Source organism: Podarcis erhardii, assembly GCF_964252035.2.
Source record: "Podarcis erhardii genome assembly, chromosome: 1".
NCBI classification, from domain to species: domain Eukaryota; kingdom Metazoa; phylum Chordata; class Lepidosauria; order Squamata; family Lacertidae; genus Podarcis; species Podarcis erhardii.
The window spans coordinates 67221681-67246824 of NC_138497.1; the positions used below are offsets into that span (position 1 = coordinate 67221681).

At 41.3% G+C, this 25144-nt stretch overlaps 1 protein-coding gene across 1 annotated transcript in view; it reads left to right on the plus strand.

Annotated features, from left to right (window-relative positions):
- Positions 1–25144, plus strand: part of SPON1 (spondin 1) — a 283364-nt gene that overhangs the window by 50888 nt on the left and 207332 nt on the right. Inside the window, exon 3 of the mRNA XM_081834772.1 lies at positions 4894–5027. Within this exon, the coding sequence (XP_081690898.1) occupies positions 4894–5027 (134 nt within the window). The remainder of the gene's footprint in view (positions 1–4893; positions 5028–25144) is intronic.

Consider the following 25144-nt stretch of genomic DNA (forward strand, 5'->3'; position numbering starts at 1 on the left):
GTAAAATAAGTGTTTTGTGGTGCCCATAACAGTTCCTTTAGACCTCCAGAGTTGTGGTTTGGGGACCCTGATCTATTTTTTTAACAACAACAACAAGAAGAACAAATTATTATTATTATTATTATTATTATTATTATTATTATTATTATTATTTTAAATTTTTATACCACCCTTCATCCAAAGATCTCAGGACGTTTTACAGCATAAAAATACAAGATTAAAACACAAAAGGCATCTAATTAGTAGGTTTAATCCAGAGAAATGTGCACAAAATGACAGCAACAAAAGTTGACTTTCCTGCTTCCTTCTTTCCCTGGCAGCCCCAGCAGCCCATGGAAAAGGCTCCCCTCAGGTTTGGAGGACTCTCCTGAATGGGGTGGGCTGTGAGGGAAAGGGGGCTCCCCCAAAATCAGGTGAGCAACCTTTCCCTTACTGACTTAGCCTTTTTGTGCATTAAACATACCATACATTGTCTCAGGATGTTCAAATTGCTGTACCACATTGCAATAGCTCAGGCTGAGAAAAGTAACTCTAATGGCAAAATGATGAAATAATTCCTTGTATATAAAATTACGCCTTGAATATACAATTAATAACATTTTCCATAATGCTTGGGCAATCAGATGCTCTGTTAAATAAGAATGCTGGATACATTTATGTGTAGTTACAAAGGAAATAGACAGTGATTATGGGTAATCAAAATCTGAATTACCATACTTTACATAATGAGACTATGTATTAAATAAGTATGGGCATCTAAAGCAGATACAGAACTACTACAGAATTCATAAAACTACATTAGGTACATAATAATTTGAAATGCTTTTAGTGTTACCTTGCCTGAATATGTGTTTCTCTTTGACATGAAATACTGTATAGGGTCTCTCTCTCTGTGTGTGTGTGTGTCTTCATTGATATCTGAGTTTTAAAAGTCAGTAAAAGTTGGGAACTTTTTCGGAATCTAAAGTCACAGTTCTATAAGTGGACTCTGTCATTCACAAATCCCCTTTCAGCAAGAGGGAGAAAAAGCAAAACAAACAATTTCTTAAAACAAAATAAAAAAATTCCTTCCAGTAGCACCTTAAAGACCAACTAAGTTAGTTCTTGGTATGAGCTTTCGTGTGCATGCACACTTCTTCAGATACACTGAAACAGAAGTCACCAGACCCTTCTATATAGTGAGAAGGTGGGGAGGGGTATTACTCAGAAGGGTGGTGGGATTGGGTGATTGGCAGATAGCTGTGATAGTGATAGTGATAGTGATAGTGACAGGCTCATCACAGCTATCTGCCAATCACCCAATCCCACCACCCTTCTGAGTAATACCCCTCCCCACCTTCTCACTATATAGAAGGGTCTGGTGACTTCTGTTTCAGTGTATCTGAAGAAGTGTGCATGCACATGAAAGCTCATACCAAGAACTAACTTAGTTGGTCTTTAAGGTGCTACTGGAAGGAATTTTTTTGTTTTTGTTTTGACTATGGCAGACCAACACGGCTACCTATCTGTAACTGAAACAATTTCTTGTAAGAATCAGTATGGAATCTCAACCTTCTTCAAAGCACTCTAAAATAAATTTTGAGTGGACAAGCACCTGTCCATTTAGCAAAGCATTGACTATGTTTCAGTCTTTCATAATCCAGCATTGCATCTTAAAATAACTTGAGAAAATGCATAAAGAAAGCATTTTTCCTCCTCTGGGAGGCAGTGAGCACTGAGAGGCAGGAACTCATCATCCCGGTCCTTTTTATACAGAACACAAAGGGCAAAAGAAAATGGGATGAAGCTACCAGGAATGTATTTCCTTTCAGTCATGTGATATTTAAGAGGCATAAAGTTAGTGCATGAGACTGCACAGGAGCCTTTTAAAAATGTTCTGGGGGTCATTCCATTAATTTGAACATGTGGCCTTTTTGTTCCTGCAAGCACTTCAATGTAAACCATGAGATTTTCCAAAAGAAATTTGCCATGCAGAGACTGAGTATGTGTTTCTACATCAGCCAAAATAGATGGTTTATTGGTCTCTTGGGCTGTCTTATTCTTCCTGAAGAGTAAATCTGTGAAGCTCAAAACTACATCTGTGCCCATCAACATAAAGAAAAGGTATCCGTTTTATTTGTAATCCAAGGCAGCTGTTCTGTACAGAAATACATGCATACACACACACACACACACACCATGGCTGTTGTTGGCAGTGGGAAGTGCAATAATATTTCCCATTTTATCTCAGTAGTCTTTATGACAACTCTTCAAGACAGATCAGTATTATCCCCATTCTGCAGATGGAAATGAAGGCCGTGTGACTTCCCAGATTCCATTTAGGTTGTTTCCAGAATAAAGTTTCTTCATGCTATGGAAGCAAACAGTGGTACCTCAGTTTATGAACTTAATCTGTTCCAGAAGTCCATTCTTAAACTAAAACCGTTCTTAAACCGAGGCGTGCTTTCCTTAATGAGACCTCCCACTGCCAGTGCCCTTCCATCATTTGGATTCCGTTCTTAGACTGAGGTAAAGTTCGCAAACCAGGACACTACTTCTGGTTTTGTGGAGTTCGTAAACCAAATTGTTCATAAACAGGACTGTTTTTAAACCGAGGTACCACTATATATATATATATATATATAATGGACGTGAACAATGATGAGGGATGGTGAAAGACCCTTGTTGCCAAATGCTGGGATTAATTTCACTTTCATAACACAACCCATAACACAGCTAGCTCCAAATGGCCTGGGATGGGGTTAACTGAAGAATGACCTTTTGCAGCGTGGCCTTGACTGGCAATCAGTTCCCCATGTAGCCCCATTATCAGAGATTAGGTTCTTAACCTGTGGGTCCTCAGATATTGTTGGACTACAACTCCTATCATCCCTAGCTAGCAAAGCCAGAGCTCAGAGATGATGGGAGTTGTAGTACAACAACATCTGAGAACCCACAGGTTGAGAATCGCTGGATTAGGGAGAGGATGGGCCTTCTCAGAGGTGGCATCCAAAATATGGCCCTCCATCCCTAAGCGCAAGGGTGCCATAGATTTGACACCTCCATTGCTATATTTTAGGTGATGTGCAGGATCCATCCTGTTCTCGTGGGCTTTTCTACAGTTTTCCTTTTCATTTTTTCAGGATGTGTGCTGGGCTCTTTTGTTTCTATCTTTGTTGTATTGCTCTTACTCATCTGATTTTCATTGCTTTTAATTGCTTCTTGCTGTATTATTATTGCTGTCTTTATTGTAAAATAAACATAAAATGGTTTGATTGATGTTGATTGTTAGTCACCTTGAAATCCATGTCCAACAGTGGGATATAAATATTAGAACCAATAGGCAAATAAAGACAAGTGCACTTCAGACAGCACAGGTGTATTGAAGAAATGTATAGAAACTACTTTCTATAGTCCCAGAGTTTCAGAAGCTGAAAATCTTTGTTAGATCTTGTATTCATGGTGAATGTAAGCTGACTTCTCCCTCTTGTTTCCCCTCCATTCAGCCTTAAGAATGAAGGAGGATTTATACACCTTGACCCAGACACTGATATCTGGAAGCCAAGGGTGCCAAGAGGGATGATAATATGATTTATATCTTATTTGTGCTATTATAAGACCTTGAATTTAGTAGAATTTTATGGTGCAGTTTGATGAAACATTACTCCTCTGCCGTGCTACTATTCTTGCCACATAATAGCGGAAGCAATATATGCTTTATTATTTTCTTCCTGTAATTATCAAGGTGAACTTAGCCTTAAATCAATGGCACATTAAAGACCAGCTTTTCTGTACCTACTATTTATATAGGTGGTGATTGTTTCTCTCCCCCCCCCTTTCTCCTTACTTGGTTTTATTTTCTCTTCTTTTGCCTAGCACAGCTGATATTTGAAAATCACCTGTGATATAAACAAAACAACTATCCTGTCTAAATCAACATACAGGAGAAAATAAACCTAGTTCTATTTATTATTTGTGTTTCACATAAATGTATACTTGCATAAGTGTAGAAAACCATTTTTTGTCCTATCTCCCCCCAAAATTGCAGTAGATTTAAGGTATTTTCCACTGGAGTATCACTGGTATAAAAAGGGGAGTGGGTTACTTTGATTTGATTCTTTCTCAGTTGGGATGGGGAGTTACCCAAAGGCTGGTCATGGATCAGAAAGAGCACATCATTCTAAAATCCTGGGAATCCCCAAAATATATGCTGGCCCTATATGCTGGCCTCAGGAGGTGGAATGCTACTTATGCCTTTGCATTCACAGAACAGATTTCATTCCAGTGAACATGCCCACTGATAGCTGTGTTCTACTTCTACTGTTGGAGTGGTATGCCTCTAAAATACAAGTGGCTGGAAATTGCAGGTGGGGAGTCTGCTGCTGCCCTCCAGGTCTGTTTGTGGGTTTCCCATGGACATTTGGTTGGCCAGCGTGTGAGCAAGATGCTGGAATAGATGTGACTTTGGCATGATCCAGTGGGCTCTTCTTGGGTTCTTAAGAGGAAGGGAAAGTTTTTTCTGATTTCTCTGCTCCTTGCAGGTCCCACTTTTTGTCTTCTTCTATCAGCAGATGTGGTCACTGGATCAAAGCCATCATGTGAACACAGTGACATCACTTGGATTCCACCCAGGGTTAACATAGCTCATTTAACTTATGTCAAGGCCTAGAGTCTTTGCAGAGTTCCCCAACCCACATGCTGGATTTTCTGTGGCTCTCCTGAATTTAAAAGAAAACCAACTCCTGGAATTTCAAGGGATGAGGTTATACCAAGATTTTTTTAGTGGCTAATATGGCCCATTCCTAATCATTATATCATATATACATATGGTATAATTTTGTATAGCATCCAGTCTTTTCAGACACTATGATATGGATGATTGTAATGAAATATATTTTTGTTATGTTTCTTTAGATTATAGATGAAGAAGAGACACAGTTCATGAGTAATTGTCCTGTGGCTGTTACTGAGAGTACACCGAGGAGAAGGACCCGCATTCAGGTCTTTTGGACGGCGCCTCCTTTGGGCACGGGCTGTGTGATTTTGAAGTAAGTCAGTTTATGGTTCAAACATTTTGTTGAAACCTTGCTGAATATAGCGTACTTTATTAAGTTGTGGTGCTTTTTCATGTCTCACGTATATGAGCCAACAGCATGGCAGTGTGTGCAAATGTGTGTGTATAACATCAGATTTGTCTTTTATTTCTTAAATTATGTATTTTTGGTCATTGCCACTCAAGGTAGCTGGCACACCCTAAAGACACAATACAGATTCAAATGACCAAGATTTTTAAACCCGCTGAAGAGTTTGCAGCATTGATGAAATTGCTTGTTCTTAGTGCAACCACAGGAAAGATCTTGGCAGCATGTATTCCAGTTGTTACCAAATGGCTGGGGCTAAATAACAGAAGCCTCTCTGAGCTTCTGGGGCTAAATAACAGAAGCCTCTCTGAGCCCTAGTCAGTTACTGGGCAGAACTGCAGCATGGGATACCTACTATCAGCTCTCTTGTCTCTGTCATACACTCTGTCATACACTCCCATAACATAACTAGGCTAAATGTTACACCCATCACAGGGATCAGCACCCACAGGGAGAGTTTTCAATTACCATCAGCCCCAAACATATCACTTAGTTGAACTAAGTGAGTTGGAGCCATAACATATTGGACTTTCCTGTCTACTCTTCACACCATTGGTAGTTGACCATAGGAACAGAGAGACTCACTTCATGACGGCACTGACTCATGCAAGGGGTTCTAGGTATGAGAAAATTACCACAGGAAGGTCAATTGCTAGGGTGAGGGTATCGTTGAACCAGGCCTGCTTGCCAGTCAGCAGTATGGAGACTCCCCTTGCAAGACTCTCATGGTACAGGTCATCTTTAGGAAAGTATCTTCCCTTTACTTCCATTGGCAACTGGATAGCATGATCAGAGGCAGAACACACCAGACTACCAGACTACCAATTGTGAGCAGATCTTCAATGATGGACAAGAGGTGGTTCACAAAGCATTTACAGGTCTTGAAAAAAAGTTAGATAGGGACGGGGGAATGGACAACCACAGATAATATCAGCTATTTATTGTGTAATTAGTTACTTTACATATTGTGAGCTATAGCTCTTCCTTGGGAGAAGAATAAAATTTAGGAAAGGGGAGTCAGTCTCAAAAACTGACGTTGTGTTCCCTATTCCAGGCAGAGGGATGTTTTCTCACTTAGAATAGTCAACATTGGTGGCATTCACCCACATAACATCTCAGGTGGATGCCATCCATGATCAGTGATTTATCAGTTAATGTTGTTCTTGCCTTGGTAGATGATGGTTAAGGAGGCAAGAACTTCACCACAATCCCATGTTCAGATGACACACTAAACCAAACCTTGGCTTAGTTGTCATGGAGCCCTGATCTAAAAGCACTGGGTTGGCGGCGGGAGCAAAGTGAGTGTAAGCTGCTTTCTGGGAACCAGCACACTCGTGTGCTCTTGGTAAACTATAGTTTGGGTTACCATAACATGAAAATCAGATCAGTATCTCTGGCTCCCCCTCCCTATCCTCTGTAATTTTCAGTGGTTATGTGAAAGGCCCTAAAACTGTTCATCTGATTTGCAGTGAGGTTTCCACAAAGTGTCATTTTAAAGGCAATGGCCTGGAGGCAATATATCGTTTCCTTTATTTTATTTATTATTTATATCCTGCCCTTCACTACTTTGATAATCCCAGGGTGGGTAACAACAATTTTAAATGCTATTAACGAAATTAAAACACTCTGCAATAAAAGCCCAATATAAAACAGCAGCCAACAGCTCTGATCAAAGCCTTATACCATCAAAATGCAGCCGTAAATTTCAAAACCTCCACCAACAAATAACAGCAGCATCATGTGCTTATAGAAAGCTGCATGTGCTTTATATTCTGGACATAGACATGGGTTATCAGTTGCTCTTAAGGGAGAAGACAGAAAGGCCACAGTCTGTAACACCACTGGTGTTGGTGGGGGGAGACCAATGCCTGAGGCAGTGCCTCTTTGTTTTCACAGTTCTCTGTATTTCCCCCCTACATTTTTGGATATCCACAGGAAGCCCACAGAATGACTGACATAGCCTGCTTTTCCAATCAATTTCCACACATGTAAAATGGATGGGCATTGCATTGTCTTGAAAAGCCAGTGCTTGCATGCCAACACTTCAGCTGCACAAGAATGCTGGCTGCACCATTTTTAACATCTTCAGCACTAATTGCACATTATTTTTTCCTGGTGTGATGGTCAGAATATATATATGTTGGTGGTTAGATGTGCAAATAATTGGAGGCACAAACTGGGAGAAGTGCATTCACTGCAGAAATGGAAACCCTTTTTACGTACATAGTGCAAGGGCTTCTCCAGACTTCCTACAGAGTGGGGGGAAATTCATAGAATTGTAAAGTTGGGGAAGTGCCTCACTGGCTGATATTTTTATGTTTAATTTTGATGGCTGTTTTGCAGATTCTTCTGGTATGCTAATATTTTGCTTTATGATTTGGTTGAGTTGTGAAATGATTTCTGTTTTATAACTTCTTTTTAAAAAATAGTTAGCCACTTTGAATTTCTTTCAAATAAATAAATTGCACGCGAAACCACTTGTGCTTAAGAAATCTCAAATTTCTTTCTTCTTTCTTTTTTTGCTTCCCTCAAAATTCCCAAGGCCCAGTTTAGACTTGCTGCAAAACAATCAAAAAGGCATTATGCACCTGCTGTTATACATGCATAGCTTCCCTTTTAATCTAGGTCCACTGTGCAATGTTAGCACACCAGCACAAACATTCACTCTGGCTATGGATCCCTGTTGTTCTAGCCTATGAAGCAACTCAGTGTCAGTTAGATATGCTGGGTGCATAGAACACAGCACGAATACGTAGCTCGGTAGTCTCTGGCATCTCCAGGTAGGCTTGGAAATCCTAAAATCCTGGAGTTGACAGTCCTGAAATAGATGGACTGGTGGTCTGACTTGATGTAAGGGACTTACCTAAATTCCTCATATTGTTCTTGCAGAAGCCTAGTGGTACATTAAAATTGGCCAATCACCTGAAGAAAAGTCTGCAGATTTGCTTTGAAATTCAATTCACGCTAATTGTTGAAATTTATTTTTCATCAGTTGTCTACAGAGTCCCACAAAAGCTAGGATCACAATACTGGGAGAAGTTTCTTACGGTGGGGAAGGTTGGCAACGTCGTAATCTTTCGACTCCCTGTGTAATACAAATGTGAAGAAACATAAAGCTGCCGCATAAAATTTAAAAATTTGAGTCAAAAGAGAACCGGATGAGTTTTCTTGAGTATAAGTCAAAAGACTGAAGCCTGTTGAACGGAAGCAGCTTCCTTCATTGCGACTTGTTAGTGAGAATGATTAGCAGTATAATACAGTGCTAAACTGTTGTGCGGGGGCAGCGCAGTACATAGCTATTATCATTTTTGCTTTTGGCACAAACTTAACACCATGTACATTTTTTTTCCTACCAGGATGTAAAGCTTTGTGCACATCTAAATTATAGGGTTTACAGAAAGCCTCCCCTCCCCCTTCCACTCTCCTGTCGCCTCTGCCCACCCACATAAATGCATACAAATGTTGGACACCATTTTCTCAGCTATTGTCACATCTGTGAAAGCTACAATGCTACCATAAAAAACCCGAAGCACTCAAAACGCCCCACCCACAATCCTGCTATGAAAGCAGTTGTTTCTGAAAGGCGTAGGGTGGAATTCTGCTACCTTAAGCACTCAACAAGCGTTTGCACTATTAGCTGTTTTTATTTTGGAGGCCTTGCATATGTCAGAAAGTACATGACCATTCAGGGTGTATGTCCTGTTCAAAGGATACATTGCTGTTGGGAATGTGTTCATTCTCCATCCCCTTTTTGGGAGACAGTCCTCCTTACAAGTTGGGAAGCTGAAAGCAATGATAGGCCAGAAAAAGGTAAGAACGTAGGAATCTACCTTATGCCAAGTCATAATATTCCTCTATTGAGCTCAGCAAAGACATCACCTTGCTGACAAGGTCCATATAGTTGAAGCTATGGTTTCCCCAGTAGTGACGTATGGAAGTGAGAGCTGGACCATAAAAGAAGGCTGATCGCCGAAGAACTGATGCTTTTAAATTATGGTGCTGGAGGAGACGCTTGAGAGTCCCATGGACTGCAAGAAGATCAAACCTATCCATTCTTAAGGAAATCAGCCCTGAGTGCTCACTGGAAGGACAACTCCTGAAGCTGAGGCTCCAATACTTTGGCCACCTCATGAGAAGAGAAGCCTCCCTGGAAAAAACCCTGATGTTGGGAAAGATGGAGGATTCAAGGAGAAGGGGACGACAGAGGACGAGATGGTTGGACAGTGTTCTCAAAGCTACGAACATGAGTTTGACCAAGCTGCGGGAGGCAGTGGAAGACAGGAGTGCCTGGCGTGCTCTGGTCCATGGGGTCATGAAGAGTCAGACACGACTAAACAACAACCATCTATACTGATGAGCAGCACCTGTCCAAGGCTTCAGACAGGCGTGTTTCCCAGCCCTGCTTTGCAGATGCTAGGAACTGAACCTGGGATCTTCTGCATGCAAAGGAGATGTTGTACCCTCAGCTATGGAAACAACTCACATCAACCCTAAGTGCTCCTATCCCCAGTGAAATTCTTCTACTGAAACTTAGAAGTTATTTGAAAACTGAATGTTAGCTTCAGGCTGAAAGAAAGGCAAGATTATGTGAGCATTACAATAAGCCAAATTTGCAGAATGGTTGGAAACTTCGCAACAGTTCACTTTCCTTCTCCTATTTGTATCTGTTGAGTCCTGACTGCCCATGAAATATGTGACCTGGGTTGCATTTGTTGTTTGGCTAGCAGCAACACTGTCAAATAACTTCATCACAATATGTTTTTTGTGTGTGGACGGGGGGAGCTTCTTGTGGTAGAAACTGTGTTCAAGCAGAACTGGCAAGGGAAATGTTTTATTCTTTTTAAGACAAAGCGTGGAATTTGTTATTTTTAAGCATAAATCATTCCCCTTATGGTTTATTCATATGGTTCTTTTTCGATGTGAGCAGCCACTAGAGGGTTTGAGCAACTTGAAAAGGACATAAAGTCTGCCAAATTAGAGATTTGGCAGATTTAGAACATAATTTACATGTTGTTGTTGTTTTTTAAAAAACCATTCATTTGGAAAATTGTACAGCTGGAAAACTGGCTTTGGTGTTAGCATAACATAATCCAGACATTAGGAGTTAGTACCTTGAAGATTTTTGGAGCCCCTGTTTTGTGAGTTTGAATTGTGGACCCCAAAGATTATACTTCATTTTGAAGCTTCCTTTTACCTGAAGGGTCTATGGATGTGAAAAGCACATCTTCTGGTGTTCTAAGGATCTCTGGCATTTTAAATGTAAGAGATGCTATATATTCCTTTCTTTTGATTTGGGCTAGTTTACATCTCAAGGATCACTCTTTTACTAGCTACAACATTTTGAAAATAACTTTATCCAGCATCCCCCCTCATAGAATCTATGCAGTAGTTTACATAGACAAGATCTTCTTCCATCTGACATGTGGAGATTTTAACCAAAGCACTGTCAGTTTGCATTTCTCAGTGCAGAAAGCATTGATCTGATGTGTAGAAATCTTTCCTTTTCTAATTAATTCAAGTGGGTTCTGGAAGCTTCACTGTGTGAAAGAAACAAGAAAAGGTTCATGATGTTTGGGTTATTCCTTCAGAGAAGCTGAGTACAGCTGTCTTAAACTGGTTCTGTTATCTCTTCTGTCAAAGTCATACTAACGATCAAAGTACAGTAAGGCCAGAAGGAGCCTGGGTTTCACTTTCTCTTTCTATCTCTTTTTCCTTCTGGTGTGGTATTCTGTACATAGTATGCTATAGTGTTAAGGTTTAGACTAATTGTAAGTTATTGTGAGTATAAGCTAAGTCTGCTGCAACTGGATTTATTATGGACAGTGCTAATCCTGAATGTATTGGATTTCTGACCATTATGCTCATTTGCCTTCAGTAGCAGTAAAACTCTGCTGGATGAAATTTAATTGTATCTGTTCTGTTTTTCGGGAATCCTGCAACGTGTTTAAGTTTTTACTTTAACTATACATTGGAATCTACTCTGGAACTATTGAATTCTATTGAGTAAAATTCCATGACAAGCACTTCACAGGTGCAGCATTCCATAACCCAGAACTGATAGGTATGATGTTGAAGGTAGGGCTGGCCTGCCCATTAACCTTGCTGAGGCTGTCCCCTCAGAAGGCAGGACAGCTGGAAGGGGCAACAGAACTGGAAAGAAAGGGGAATCCTCATGCACCTTTGCCACTCCTCAAAAGTGAGGATAGGAGCTGCTGCTGCTGCTGCCATCCCAGTCACCCCCTGGGGAGGAGATGGTCCCCCTCCTGCTGCCTTTTCCTCTCTGGTCTCCTTGTTTCTCTCTCACCACTTCAGCTTGCTGGGGCGTCACCTTGAGTCATCTCAGGTGGCAGCAGAGGCAGCACCATTTTCCGTTTTGCCTCAAGTGGTAAACGGTATTGGGCCAGCCCTGTGGATAGAAAGTAAACTGATGCAATTAGGTTCCCCACCCCTGATCTAATGATTTTGCAGATATCCTTTATGCTCCTTAATAATCCTGTTAAAAAACTGCTGGCATCCGTGTGTATAATGTGTGCATTTCAGCCACTTCTGAAACATGGCAGATTCTTCATAGAATCATAGAAGTGTTAGAGTTGAAAGAGACCCTGAGGGTCATCGAGTCCAACCCCCTGCAATGCAGGAATCTCAGCTAAAGCATCCATGACAGATGGCCATCCAACCACTGCTTTAAAAATCTCCAAGGAAGGAGAGTCCACCACTTCCCGAGTGTGTCCATTAATCACAATTCTGTCATTTGTGGCATTAGCTACCCCTCCCAGTTTGGTGTCATCTGCAAATTGAATGGGCATCCAAGTTGTTTATAAAGATACGGAACAACAATGAGCCCAGGACAGATCCTTGTGGCATTCCAATTGTCACCTTATTCCAGGTTGATGAAGAATCATTTGTGAACACTCTTTGGGTTCGGTCAGTCAAATCCACCTAAGAGTTGCCTCATCGAATCCACATTTTACCAGCTTCTCTGCAAGAAGATTATGGGGGATTTTGTCTAAAGCCTTACTGAAGTTCAGTATCACAAGTGTCAGTCACATAAATATATCCCAAGATGGACCTCCTCCTATCCCTAAATCCTGTGCTTCATTATAGTGACATCTGTGTAATTATGATTTCACATGCAAGTTGCTGTAATTTTGGAACACAGCTGTTCAGAATCTCTGCACCAAAAAATAAACCTAGCTGCCAACAACACTAAGAGTCATCTCATTCAAATTCTAGCTGTTTATACTACTGTTCCCACTGATAAATTACCATAAATTATGTGTGTGGAAGAGAAGACAATTACTGTATGATAAAGTACACACATCAAGTATATTGAAATCAGCGACAGGGGTTGTTCATCTCTGGAGGAAAGTTACTAATGATTTAAGTTGGAAAATGTTATTTCAAGGAACTGGGATGTTAAAGTTTTTATGACAACTGTTTCCAGTTTTGCAACATACATAATATGATATGTAATATCATACATAATATGATTCAGTTGTTTATATTATACAGATTATGTACAATACTATACAGCTTTAATTAGATACATTTAAAACACCAACGTATCCATGTATGTTGAGGGAGAATAACCTGAGAAATTTATCACAAACAGTGGGGATGTCACCCTACTTTTCTTTCATTTGTGATTTATTGTTACATGTTTGCAGTCCCCCCTCCCCCGAGTTAATTTAACAGATTTTAACTGTTTAGACAGGGATGATATGAGTCTAGTTGACTTAGTGCTGTGGGAAAACCTGTCTCCAATTTGTGAACAGTTTGCTTCCATTTTTCTGCCTCATTTCAAAAGCACTTTAGAATTTGTTTCGATGTTCAGTGGGGTGCAGGTTTGAGCTTGCGTATCACTGTATGGTGACCGAGGGTGGTGTATGTTTCTTTTCATCATTATTTTTTCTCCAGCCCTCTGAAGCCTCCTCAGCTGCCTGTGCTTCATGATATGAAAAAGTCCCATGAAGGAGTCAGCTCATGACGTCTCTCCCTGGCCTTTAAATAAAATGCTAGAGGAGGTTGGGTCCTGAGCGCCTGAGATTGGCATGCTCGCTGATTTTGTTTTTAAGGGAAGTTCTTTTGTTTACCCTTCTTTTAAAGGAAAATCAAAATCCACACTCTTGGCATCCACCTAATGATTTTCAAAGGTGAAAGTACTTTGCTTTTTAAAAACATCAAGCAACAGCTATTGGGCACATAATGGGCAGCCTCCCCACATTTCTGTGCATTTAGAGGAAAGCCCAGCTGAAGACATGGTGGGGTTTTCAGCTAGTACAGTGACCCAGGAGGCCTGAAGCATGCAAACTGCCAAGTACAGGATCTGTAGAATGAAAGAAAAGATGCTCACAAACAGTGCTTTTTTTCTGAGGACACTCAAGGGGACGCAATACCGCAACCTTTATTTCTAGAAGAAAAGCACTGGTTAAAAGTGTGGCTCTTACTGTAACAACTTTACAATGAGTATCACCACCTTTTTTTTTTCTAGAAGGAAAGCACTGCTCACAAATGCCCCCCAGCTAGCTTGAAAGTAAGGTAATCACAAGGAAAAAATGGCCATTCATTAACTAATACTTTACCAAAATATTTTACCTGCCCTTCAGTAATTTTCAAATTTGCAATTTACTTTCCTCCCATTAACCGATGGGAGAATGGTTGGGGGAATAAATGAAGAAATATTTGGCACGGCACTAGGGTGCATACCCATGAATTGTAAGAATTTACTGCAGAGTATCACTTTCGGTGTATTAACCATAGGGTTAATACATAACTGGAACTTGTTTCTCATCCCTGGGCATATCATTGAACAGAATGAATCACATGAGTTGTGAGTTTCTTTACTTTCAATAAGGCCATCACTGACTGGGTTGGGAGCAAGGATACAAGCAACATGCTGTTCAGAAGTCACATGGTGAGTTCTGTTACACGATATGGCTGGCTGGGGTGTGTGTGTGCGCATCACCACAGAGATGCCAAGCCCCATAGGTTGGCATATAAACCAGCTGTTAGGGGGATATCCCAAGAGTTGGAGAATTACTGTATATACTCAAGTATAAACTGACTTTTTCAGCACATTTTTTATGCTGAAGAAGCCCCCCTCGGCTTATACTCGAGTGAGTGTCCTTTTGGGCTGCTCCTTCCTCCTCTGCCACCTTTGCCGCTGTTGGCGGCGGCGGAATGAGCAGCCCGAAAGCAGCCCTTTTGGGCTGCTTGTTCATCCTCCGCTGCTGCCGCCACCATCATGTTTGTGGTGTGGTGAACTGGCTTATACTCGAGTCACTAAGTTTTTCCAGTTTTTTGTGGTAAAATTAGGTGCCTTGGCTTATATTCGGGTTGGCTTATACTCGAGTATATACGGTATACTTGCCTTGGTCTTGAAATATCCAGAAGAAGGAAAATAACAGGGAATCAATGTGAAAGAATAAGATAATTTCCCTGAATTATGAAATACTAAGATCTGATTTATAAACTCAATCCCACGGAAGGGTGTCTTAAGTTGATTTTAATGGAAACAGGCTTTGGCCTTTAAAGATCTGTCGTTTCTGATCCATTATCGAATGAATCCTTCACTCCTCTGCATTGCAAGCAGTGAAAAGGCAAAGGCTGAGAGGGCTCCATCATTTCCTAGTTATTTGCTGTTTGTAAATGAAAATCATGGTTAATTTAGGAGCCTGACAGCTGTGGAACATTTGCCATTCCACCACAGCTGTCAGTGGCATTGTGATTTGTTTTACAAACAGATGTTTAATTCGACTTCAGTGTGGTTGTCAGGCTTCCCTTGCTTCCTTCGCCTTTATTTAAAGGGAAATAATGAGAGGAAGGAGAAAGTGAAATAAAGGGGATGTTCATTGGTTTGTGTCTTTCCAAAGCATAAATCTGGGCAATTAATAATGACATCAGAAATGTTTTTGGCTGCAGAAGGATTGAACCTAATAGTTTTGGAAAAAACCTACAATCACCAGTTGAATCCAGCCTGACTCGTTATTGCAAAATGGATGTTTACAAAATGTTTTCTGGTTCTTCAGACAGCTGAAGGGAAAGCACAGAAGGAATATTTTTTTCAACACATGCAAAATCTAAATCAATGTTAACAATATTTGGATTTTGTGTGGAGGGATCAATATTACTTATGAAACTTAAACACCAGTAACCATGTAACTCATGATGCAATTGCCTAACAAGTAACAATTTAACATGGAGCATTTTTTTTAATGCTAATAATAATGGTGATTAGTTATCATAACACTTATAGTACTTTTCAGTATGCAGAATGACTCGCAGATCTTACTCCATTACAACAAGTGATGTATGTGTTGGAAATGCTTTTGGGAGTGAATCTTTCTGTCCTGTGCACACATACTAGGGATATTGGAAAATTCCAACCAAAAAGGAAAAGGAGGCAGAAATTTATGCAGTTCATGTATTTGTCTATGATCAGGATCATGTGGGATCTCTGTCACTGCGAGCCACAAAACATCAAGGTGGAGGACAACTTTGCCTCCTCAGAGAAATTAGGCCTCTTTTGAATAATAATAATAATAATCCTATTTGTGAAGCCAAAAAGCAACCATATTTATGCCCAAAATTGGGGCTTAATGATTAAAATGAAATCAAAGACAATCCTATTTTCCTTTCTCATCAAAGTCAGAAAGTTGTGTAAACATGGATTTAGAGTCTATAGTCTTGGTCCTGTCCTTCCAGACCTAACAAAACTGAGGTAAAAATTAACTTTAACTGGCACCATACCTGCCAGTTACTTCTAAGCTAGGGACTTAATTTTAACAACCCAACAAGCAACTGAAGAAGAACAGAGAAACAAAAAAGAATTAAGTTTGAAACAATGGGCATACCACAGGGCACTGATTGTGTGACAAATAGGTCGCTTATTTAAGAATAAGTGCCCCACTTAGCTTTGGGATGTGGCTCAGGTTGCTCTTAGTCCTTCCTGTGACCAGCATTTCAACCTTTATGCCATTCCCTGCATAGGCTGTCTGTGGTAGTAAGCCAACATTGTACCAGTGGCATCTGCCATTGGGTTAGCCCCTACCTGAACCCTTCGCCATCACTGGAATGCTGGGGACTGGCTTTTAGATACAGTTACCATGGATTGTATCTCTGAGCATAGAACTTCCAAATATTCATTCTCTCACACACAAAAATGTGAGGTACATTCTTGTAACTCTCATTTCCTGTTGGAGAGCTGAGGACAGCGACATGCATGAAGGCCGTCCCAGTGTACCAGTAGCCTTGCTGGAACTATATTCTGCTTCTCTAAATTCCAAGTGTGTTGATCTAAGTATTATATCAGCATGCAGACAATGCCTTGTGTACCATCCAGAGGATTGGAGTAGAAAGGGGTAAAATAAATCCTGCTTGGATTCCCAAATCTTGAAGCAAGTGTTGTTGCATATGGCAGATTAAACAAATGAAAAAAAGTAAAAGCAAATAAAAGCAAGTAATTTATCTTCATTTCAAAACACTATAGAAGTGATACATAGAAAACACAGAACCATTTTTTAATTCTATTTTGCTTTCAATTCCATTGGCTGAGTTGATCTACACAGCTCCATCTGTGTTCACATCTCACTGTACTCAGTTACCAAAAGTGATCAAACCTACACCAAGAAACAGAAAGATCTGCAAGCACCACCACTTTCCTAAAAGCCTCTGTTTCTCAAGAGCATAGCAGCTGATGGTAGATGTTTTCTGCTCAATAACCAACTCTTTCCAAAGCTATAACTACTGGAATTCAGCTACTTGAAGCTGCCCACAATGTGAGCAACTTGATGAAGAAAAGAAATGAGTGTGTTTATTTCCATGTGCCACATTTCTCAATAAAACCACGCAGACAGGAATTAAAGTATTACTACTGTCTAATCCATTTCCGCTGTAAAAGCTTGACCACATTTTGATATACACAGTTCAGTCCAGTTCAGAACTGAACCAGATCTATCTGAAATGCAGTTACAGACCAGGGAACTGGTGTAGTTGAGCCAACATCCTTCTCACACATCCATCTCAGCTCTGGGTTGACTCATCATACACCAGGACAGAAGAATAAAGATGATTGGTTTTCACATTGGTACTTTGTGGTGGCCATCACGTTGAGTGACATCCAACAGTGTCATTGCAACTGCACAACAGGGTTTCTACTAGATCTCATTCCCTCTGCAACTCCCCAAGTGCCCATAAAATCTGCTCCATTAAGTTGAAGAACCTCTGGGGTAGATTTTGGTGGGGTGCAAGTATTTCAAGGGGAAGACCCATTGCACTCACTGGTATGACATAAGATATAATACATTTCACATTATGAGATCATTAGTATGATGGAAATATGCCTAATTAGTTTGATTGCATAAACACAAAAACAATAGGAAAAGAACATGTATTCTATAACACAAAATATAAACAGCAATCAGATCAAAAGCCAAAGCTTCAGCTTTCAAGTGCTTTGTGGAACAGTAAGGATTCACTTGTCTCTGAAAAGAGGTAAGAGGAACCAACATTCTCAGAGGGAGGGGAAATCATGATTCAGGGGCCAGCACAGAAAAAGCCCTACTCATAATTGACTACAATCTTATATCTGTAAATGAAATATGTGGGTGGCATTTTACTGGCTGACCACAAAGCCTCATCGTAGTTTATAAAGAGCCAGACATTCCCTGAGATGCTCAGGACTCAGACTGCATAGGAACAGGTCAAAACCAGCACATTGAATTATATCCAGAAAGCAAGGCGTAGCCAATGATGTTTCAAGATAGGCAATACATGCCATCGACAAATGAGCAGCTGCATTCTTGAGCCAGTTGCGCTACATAAAGCATATTGCAACAATTCATCCTGGTAGTCAGTCATCATAACAGAAGCTAGAAATCTATATTCCAAAAGTGGGTACATCTGGCACACCAGCTGACATAGTTAAAAAAAACCAGTACCTCTTGGATATCCAGGATCAATGCTGTTTGAAGGCTCAAAATAGCAAACCTGATCCTTAATTGGCGTATGACCCCCTCCTCAGCCAGAACACATATTTTTCAAGATAGCCAATCCTCCGAGTCTCTCAGCATTATAATCTCTATTTCCCCCAATCCATTGTGAAGCATCCTGCTCATGCAAATTGCTTGCTCAAGCAACATCAAGGTAAAACTCGCTTCATGCAAAATGTTGCAAAAGGAATTGGATTTGTCTGGAGTGAAAATAATGATGAACTCTAGAAGACCAGTTAAGTACAGTATATTGACAAGGAGGACAAGTGGCTGTTGCAGCAACAATCCTTTTACAGTCTGACTCCTTGTTTACCAAAATGTCTGTCTGTCTTGCACTTTAATGAAAAGTGTGTGAATTTGTGTAGATGTGGAAAAAAGAGGCTAGCAACAGTTTCACACAAGCTGTCTGCTGAATAAAGCAGATTTCATCTGCAACAAGTGACAAAACACCTGCATTGCCAGTATATCTGTAAGAATGTCATTAATACCAGAGAACTGTTTGGAAAATTCCTTCAGGAGCTTCAACAGAGCCTGACAGACTGGTGTTTGGGAGCAGTGATGGGTCCAATATGGGCCAATAATTGAAGCTGAATCCTCATAAGACAGAGGTGTTCAAGAGGGAGACAGATGCTTAGTGGAGGCTCAGGTGCCCTCAGTGGTTTGGAGTGCCTCTTTCTAGCTTAAGCTAGTTCACCAGCTCCAGCCTCTTTTGGACAGAGATAAGTTGGTCATTTTACTCATTGCTCTAGTTAACTTCTGGACTGCAGTGTTGCAACATGGTGAAGGTGGATTATGGATAAGTTGGAAGTTTGCTCTGGTTCAGGAAAGCCAGGAGCTATGACAGGAACTCTCACAGGACTGGAATGAAGCAGTGAGCAGCAGCAAAAGGGAGTTATGTGTCCAGAGATGAAATTTCAGCAGTATTAGAATTTTGGGAAAGAGCCATAGTTCCATGGTTGAACATCAGCTTTGCCTACAGATGGTCCCAGGTTCAATCCTTGGCCTCTCCAGGTAAGGTTGGAAGAGACCACTGTCTGAAACCATGGGGAGTTGCTTCCAGTCAGTGTAGGCAATACTGAGCTCAATGGAACAATATTTTGACTCAGTGTAAGGCAGCTTCCTATGTTCCCTTCAGGCTTGGGACTGAAGAATGGCCCAGGAAGTTTCTCGTTTTCTTGGATATATGTTATCCTTATCTCTCTCTGATGGGAAGTCTGAGAAGGGGGAAGTGCATGCTATCTTTTCTCGGAGAGAGCTGAATAACCTATCCCCAAGACAACTACTACTGAGAAACTAATTTCCAAGCATGTAATATGCTTCTGTAGTATCATTTATGGATGGCGCTAATGTACCATGAATGCTGTGATTTATACCTCCAAGAGGCAGGAGAAGAGGGACCTTATCTTTTTCATTTGCAATTTATCCACATGTACACAATTTGCAAATTACACTATGGATGTGTATTTTGTGCTTGGGGGAATAATTTTCCCAATACAAATATTAGTATTAGTATCTTCCTGCAGGAAGAGCTTGCTGGTTCAAGACTTGCCAGAGCTACCTGAATTATGAATAAATGAGTGGCAGTGTGGAAAGAAACAGAGGAAGGGGGATTTTCCACTGCTATGAAGCTGACAGGACATTTGAGCAGTAAAATGAAGTGAATGTTACAACCCAGGTATATTTCAGCTTTATGTATTACTTATTAACTAGAGTATATATGGCTCGAATGGTTGAAGAAATTGCAACTATGTTATATATACACATGAATGTAATCTGACATCATGTTTGGGGCAGCTTTTAATTATTTAAAAAGGAACATTTGAATGTACTTTTGGAATGAATTCTACTCTTAAATATGTATCCCAAAAGTGTTTCATTAATATGATATTACAGAATGAATAATGTAATGATGTTATATTGTGATATTACAAAACCATAAAAAGAAATCCTCCTTTCTTCCCTCCTGATTTTTTCCCTTCCCCTGAAACTTCATACACAGTGAAGAGAAGCCAATAAAAATCTTTTATGTAAGCAACACTCTCTCCTCTGCTGCCAAGCATTTTTAAAAATATATATTTTGAAATAAAGGGATGTTTGCTGCTTTTCTATCTGCCACAAGCACTTCATAGGAAAGGATATAAATAATATGTGATAAGGAGATGGGGAAAAATCCATACAAGTTTGAACAGTATCTCATAGCAATTGATTTGCTGTTATAAAAGTGGACTGATTTAAGGTTATTGGTGCAATCATACTACCTCTCATATTGGCAACAAATAGGTGAAACATAAATCATTGCACCTTACATAAGCAGAAGAGACTGTATTGTTTTGAGCTACTGATCCTATTGAAGTATACTGCAGAAAGAATTACTTTTCAAATGCACCCACCTCGAGCCTTTAGTTACTTGGTATTCACATAGATTACAATGCAAACCTGCAACACTTGCTCAACAGCAGTCATTTTGATTTTTTTAAAAATTATCAGGAGCTGGCCTCATCTTGTCTTTGGCCAAATGGTTTTTAGGTGATGATCTAGAAGAGTCATCTAGGGAAAGGAGGGGGAAATCAGTATGCATCTTTAGACCTTCTTAAGTTTACATGGGGCAAGCGGGAAGTGAGCTACGTCACGGCCCCACCACAAGTAGGACAAATGTCTGAAATAGGGTCTTGATGTACAAATATGTGCATAGGTGATCAGGGGCGCCGACTTATAAAAAATATTGGGGGGGCCCAAGACCTCCAAACCGCTGCTGCTGGGGGAATGAAAGGGGGCTGCCCCGACCTTAAGTGAACCTGTGAGGGCCCGCCCTTTGCGGCAGCCGATTGGCTGCCGCCGTGGGCGGTGAATATTAATGAGCTAGGGGGAATCCCCGCTTCTCGCCAGCCCCGCGAGATTGTTGATGGGTCGAGATCGGGAGTGGCTTTGTTTTAATTCATTACTGAATGTATTTTAAAAGGTAACTATCGTCAAACAAGGAAAATAAAAAATACCAACATAATTTTGTGATTTTACAAAGCATAATATAACTAATAATTTTCTTAAATTATTGGGGGGGCTGAGCCCCCCCAAATGAATTTTTGAGGGGGCTCGGGCCCCCTCAGGCCCCATGGAGTCGGCGCCTATGTAGGTGATGCATGGAATTGGGATGCCTGTGCAGATCTTCGTGTTCAATGTGGAAAGTCTGTGGGTGGAGTGGGTGGAGCTAGCATGCATGCAGATGCTGGGGTGGAGTTGGCAAACACATGCCGTGTGAGTTGTCTCAACACAGCTAAGCTAGGCTACTGAAGGTGACTGCGAATATAGCTAACTGCTAGCTCCTGCATGCTAGCTCCACCCACTCCACCCACTTAGCTAACAGATAAGTGATGATTTAGTAGGGTAGGTTACCAGGGAAGCTTGCAGCCATTTGGGGGACGGATTCTATAAGTGGATTAAAAATGTAACCGCTTGGACGTAAGGACACAGGAAGCTCTGCTGGATGGAGCTAAAGGTTCATTTGGTACATCACCCTGTGCTCACAGTGGCTGACCAGGTGCCATGGGTAGCACAGAAGCACAACCTGAGCACAACTGTGCTCAGAGATGGATTTAGGGGAGCATGACTGCTTTGCCCACACTGGGCACCGAGCTGAGAGGGTGCTGTAGGAAGTGCTGCAATAATGACAAACAGTGGAAGGTGAGAGTCAGTGGGGGCAAATTTTGGTATCACTCAGGGGCCACTGAAAAGTCCAAAGTATGCCACTGCCCTAGTCTTGCACAGCTTCTGTTGCTGGGCCTTCCTTTCCTTTCCTTACAGGGAACATTTGCGTAGCAACAATCCCAGAGTTACCTTTGTTTCCAGACTGCTCATTAGGATCTTCTATTCCATGTCTAAGTCCTGTGTCCCCCCCCCCCCGCTGCTTCACCAATCATCAGAGCTGCTCCATGCTGTAGAAGAAGAAGAAGAGTTTGGATTTGATATCCCGCCTTTCACTCCCTTTAAGGAGTCTCAAAGCGGCTAACATTCTCCTTTCCTTTCCTCCCCCACAACAAACACTCTGTGAGGTGAGTGGGGCTGAGAGACTTCAGAGAAATGTGACTAGCCCAAGGTCACCCAGCAGCTGCATGTGGAGGAGCGGGGAAGCGAACCCAGTTCACCAGATTACGAGACTACCGCTCTTAACCACTACACCACACTGGCTCACACTGTAGTCCTTTAATGTGAATCTCTCCTCCTCTTTTAGGAAGCAAATTCTATAAGTACATATAAGTACATATATAAGTACATTTTTCAACATATTTATTTTTCTTTCTAAAGGATCCGGGGTTGGAATAAACCAACATCAAGCTGATAGCATAACAATAAGATACTCATTAAAATATAAAAACGAATACTAAAAAGCACACAGCTGGAAGCATGCACTGCAGCTGTTTGAAGCCAACCCAAGCAAGTTCTGTCCAGAAAAAATGTTCTTTGCGAGACGACCTGTTGTGACATTTGGATTGGCTTATGCGATGGATTGTACAGTCCAGATAGTGTGCAGACCCCAAGCCTTTTGGGGCATTGTTGGTGTAGCTTGTGCAGCCTGTTTCTAAGACACATGCCTGGTCGGCAATAGAAACCATTCTTTCTAGGTGTGGTTCCCTCCATAGTTCAGTGGAAACTAGTTGGGAGCCTTGGTCTCACCTGTGTAGCAAGGCCTAGTGGCTGTGCTGAGCTGTTGATCTGTTGTTCACCAATAAATATAAATATTGGATTTATCCTGACTCCCATCACTTCTGGGTATGGGGGCAGACCCCTGGCAAGGTTCCTTTCTGCAGTGAGTGCCCTTCCCAAACCCACAGGATACAACAGTGATAAAAAGTGTCATGCATGGTGCGTGTGAAGTAATAGAGTCATTGGTGATACGGGAGCACAAGTATAATATGTTTTCATCAGCCTTCTCTGTCAGGAATGTGTAATTAAGGGCAAACCACATAACAAATGAGGTACTTTATATAGCATATTAAGCATCTTTTATGGTGTGTGAGCACAGTGGAAAGAAACTCAGTCAATGCTGGCATGGAGTTGCATTAATGTGGGAACTGCTGAGAGCCAGGGACATAGGAAGGGGGGTGGTGGGGGTGGTCTGCCCTGGGTGCCCTCACTGACGGGGGTGACATTCAGTGCACTGGCCGGCTGCAACTCCCAAGCCTATCCCAAGCCATTGGAGTAAGGGGGGAGCTGCACACCTTCCCCCTTCTTTTTGACAGCTTGGGGGAGGCTTGGGAGTCATGGGCCTGCGGCGTGCCAAATGTCCACCATGGGCAGCTCGCTCTGCCCCCATGGGTGGCTTGCTCCGCCCCCGACTGCAGGGCACACACACTGCTCCGGGCACCCGAGTGGCTATCCCACACCTGGGATATCCCGCATATGCTCCGCCACTGCTGAGAGTGACACTGCAGTTTCCCGGCATGGGAAGCAGTGCATTGGTGCTATATTGCCTGACCCATGACGTAAGACATTGCATTTGCAGCGTCAGGCTGTAACCCCCAAAACAAGGGAAGAATGCGCTTGCCAAGCTTTTCCTTCTCTTTCTGCAGGATCCACAGCAGCTGCTGTGGTCCCACTACTGGCAAACCTGTTGCTTCTCAGCAAGCAGCTGGGAGGGTTAGGGAAAAGTGACTCATGCTTCCTTTCCACAAATCTGTGCAGGTCCATTGCTTGTCTCCAGATTTTTTAAATTCCTGCGCAATTCTCCTGAAATGTCTTCTGTGGATGGCAGAATACTGGTAATAAATGGACCAGTCTCACTGTCCAGGTTTCCAGCACCGATGCTCTCCTTGGCCTCCTCTTTTAGGAACGTGGCAGACTGATTGATTTAAAATTAATATTTATCCTCGTGAACCATCAGATAGAGAACAGAGAGATTTTTTGAGCACAGTACAAACACAGAGACATATTTAATTAGATTTTTTTCGAGAATCTTCTTTGTTTCATTATATATGATGGTCAAGATCCTGCTTTGAAGTGAGTGGAATCACATCTATGACCCATAGCAGAAATCCAACTGGGGCTGATATTCTATGCTGTCGTCCCCCGCTTCCATCTAAAGTTTGCTTGTGCCGTGAAGCTTGAGTTCAGATTAGGTGCCGCAGAATAGGGTTTGGAATGAGACCTCACCAAATGTTTGCATTGTCTCAGCTATACCCAGAAGAGAGTTCTGAAAGACATTCACTCAAATAGTTACTGAAATACTTTCCTTCAGCAGTTGACTGAAGGGAGAACCTTTGTCCTGGCCTTTATCACTCATAGCTTTTCTCAAGCAATGTTTGCAAGAATTATGCATTTGCCCAGAGGAATGGTCTGAAACGAGCCTCAACCCTCCCTGAAAATGATGCCATGATTTCAGAAAGGAACCATACTCTGGAATTTTATATAAATGGGATATCACATATATCAAGCTAGGATAGCTCAGTTGGTAGAGCATGAGACTCAGTCGCAGGGTTGTGGGTTCGTGCCCCATGTTGGGCAAAAGAGTCCTGCATTGCAGGGGGTGGACTAGGAGACTCCTGTGGTCCCTTTCAACTCTACAATTCTATGATCCTATGAAACACCACTGTGACTATGCTGAAAAAGTTGCACTACCTTAAAGAGTTTCTAATACTGTACAGCTGAAAAAAGCAAGACCTTGTAAGTACAAAATCTTGCTAGGACAAAGAGAATAGAAATCTTGCCATTATTCAACCCCTAATTACCTCTCATTGTTTTTTAGATGTCTTAATTGTATTGTTTTAGTATTGGCATGGTTGCTGCCTTGGGCTCCTTTGGAGGAAGATGCAACATATAAATTTAACAAATAAATACAAAAATAAAGCAATCAGTTTCGAGAAATGCAGTGTGGGGAGAGTGTGCCAATTTTGATAAGCAGCTGAAGTAGTTCAATATATTAGAAATTTTGCAAAAGTGATCGTGCTTAATGGACATGTAACATTTAACTAATTCTTATAACAAACTAGTATTAATATTATCATCAACACCATCCTCGTCCCATACATATAATAAAATCATTGT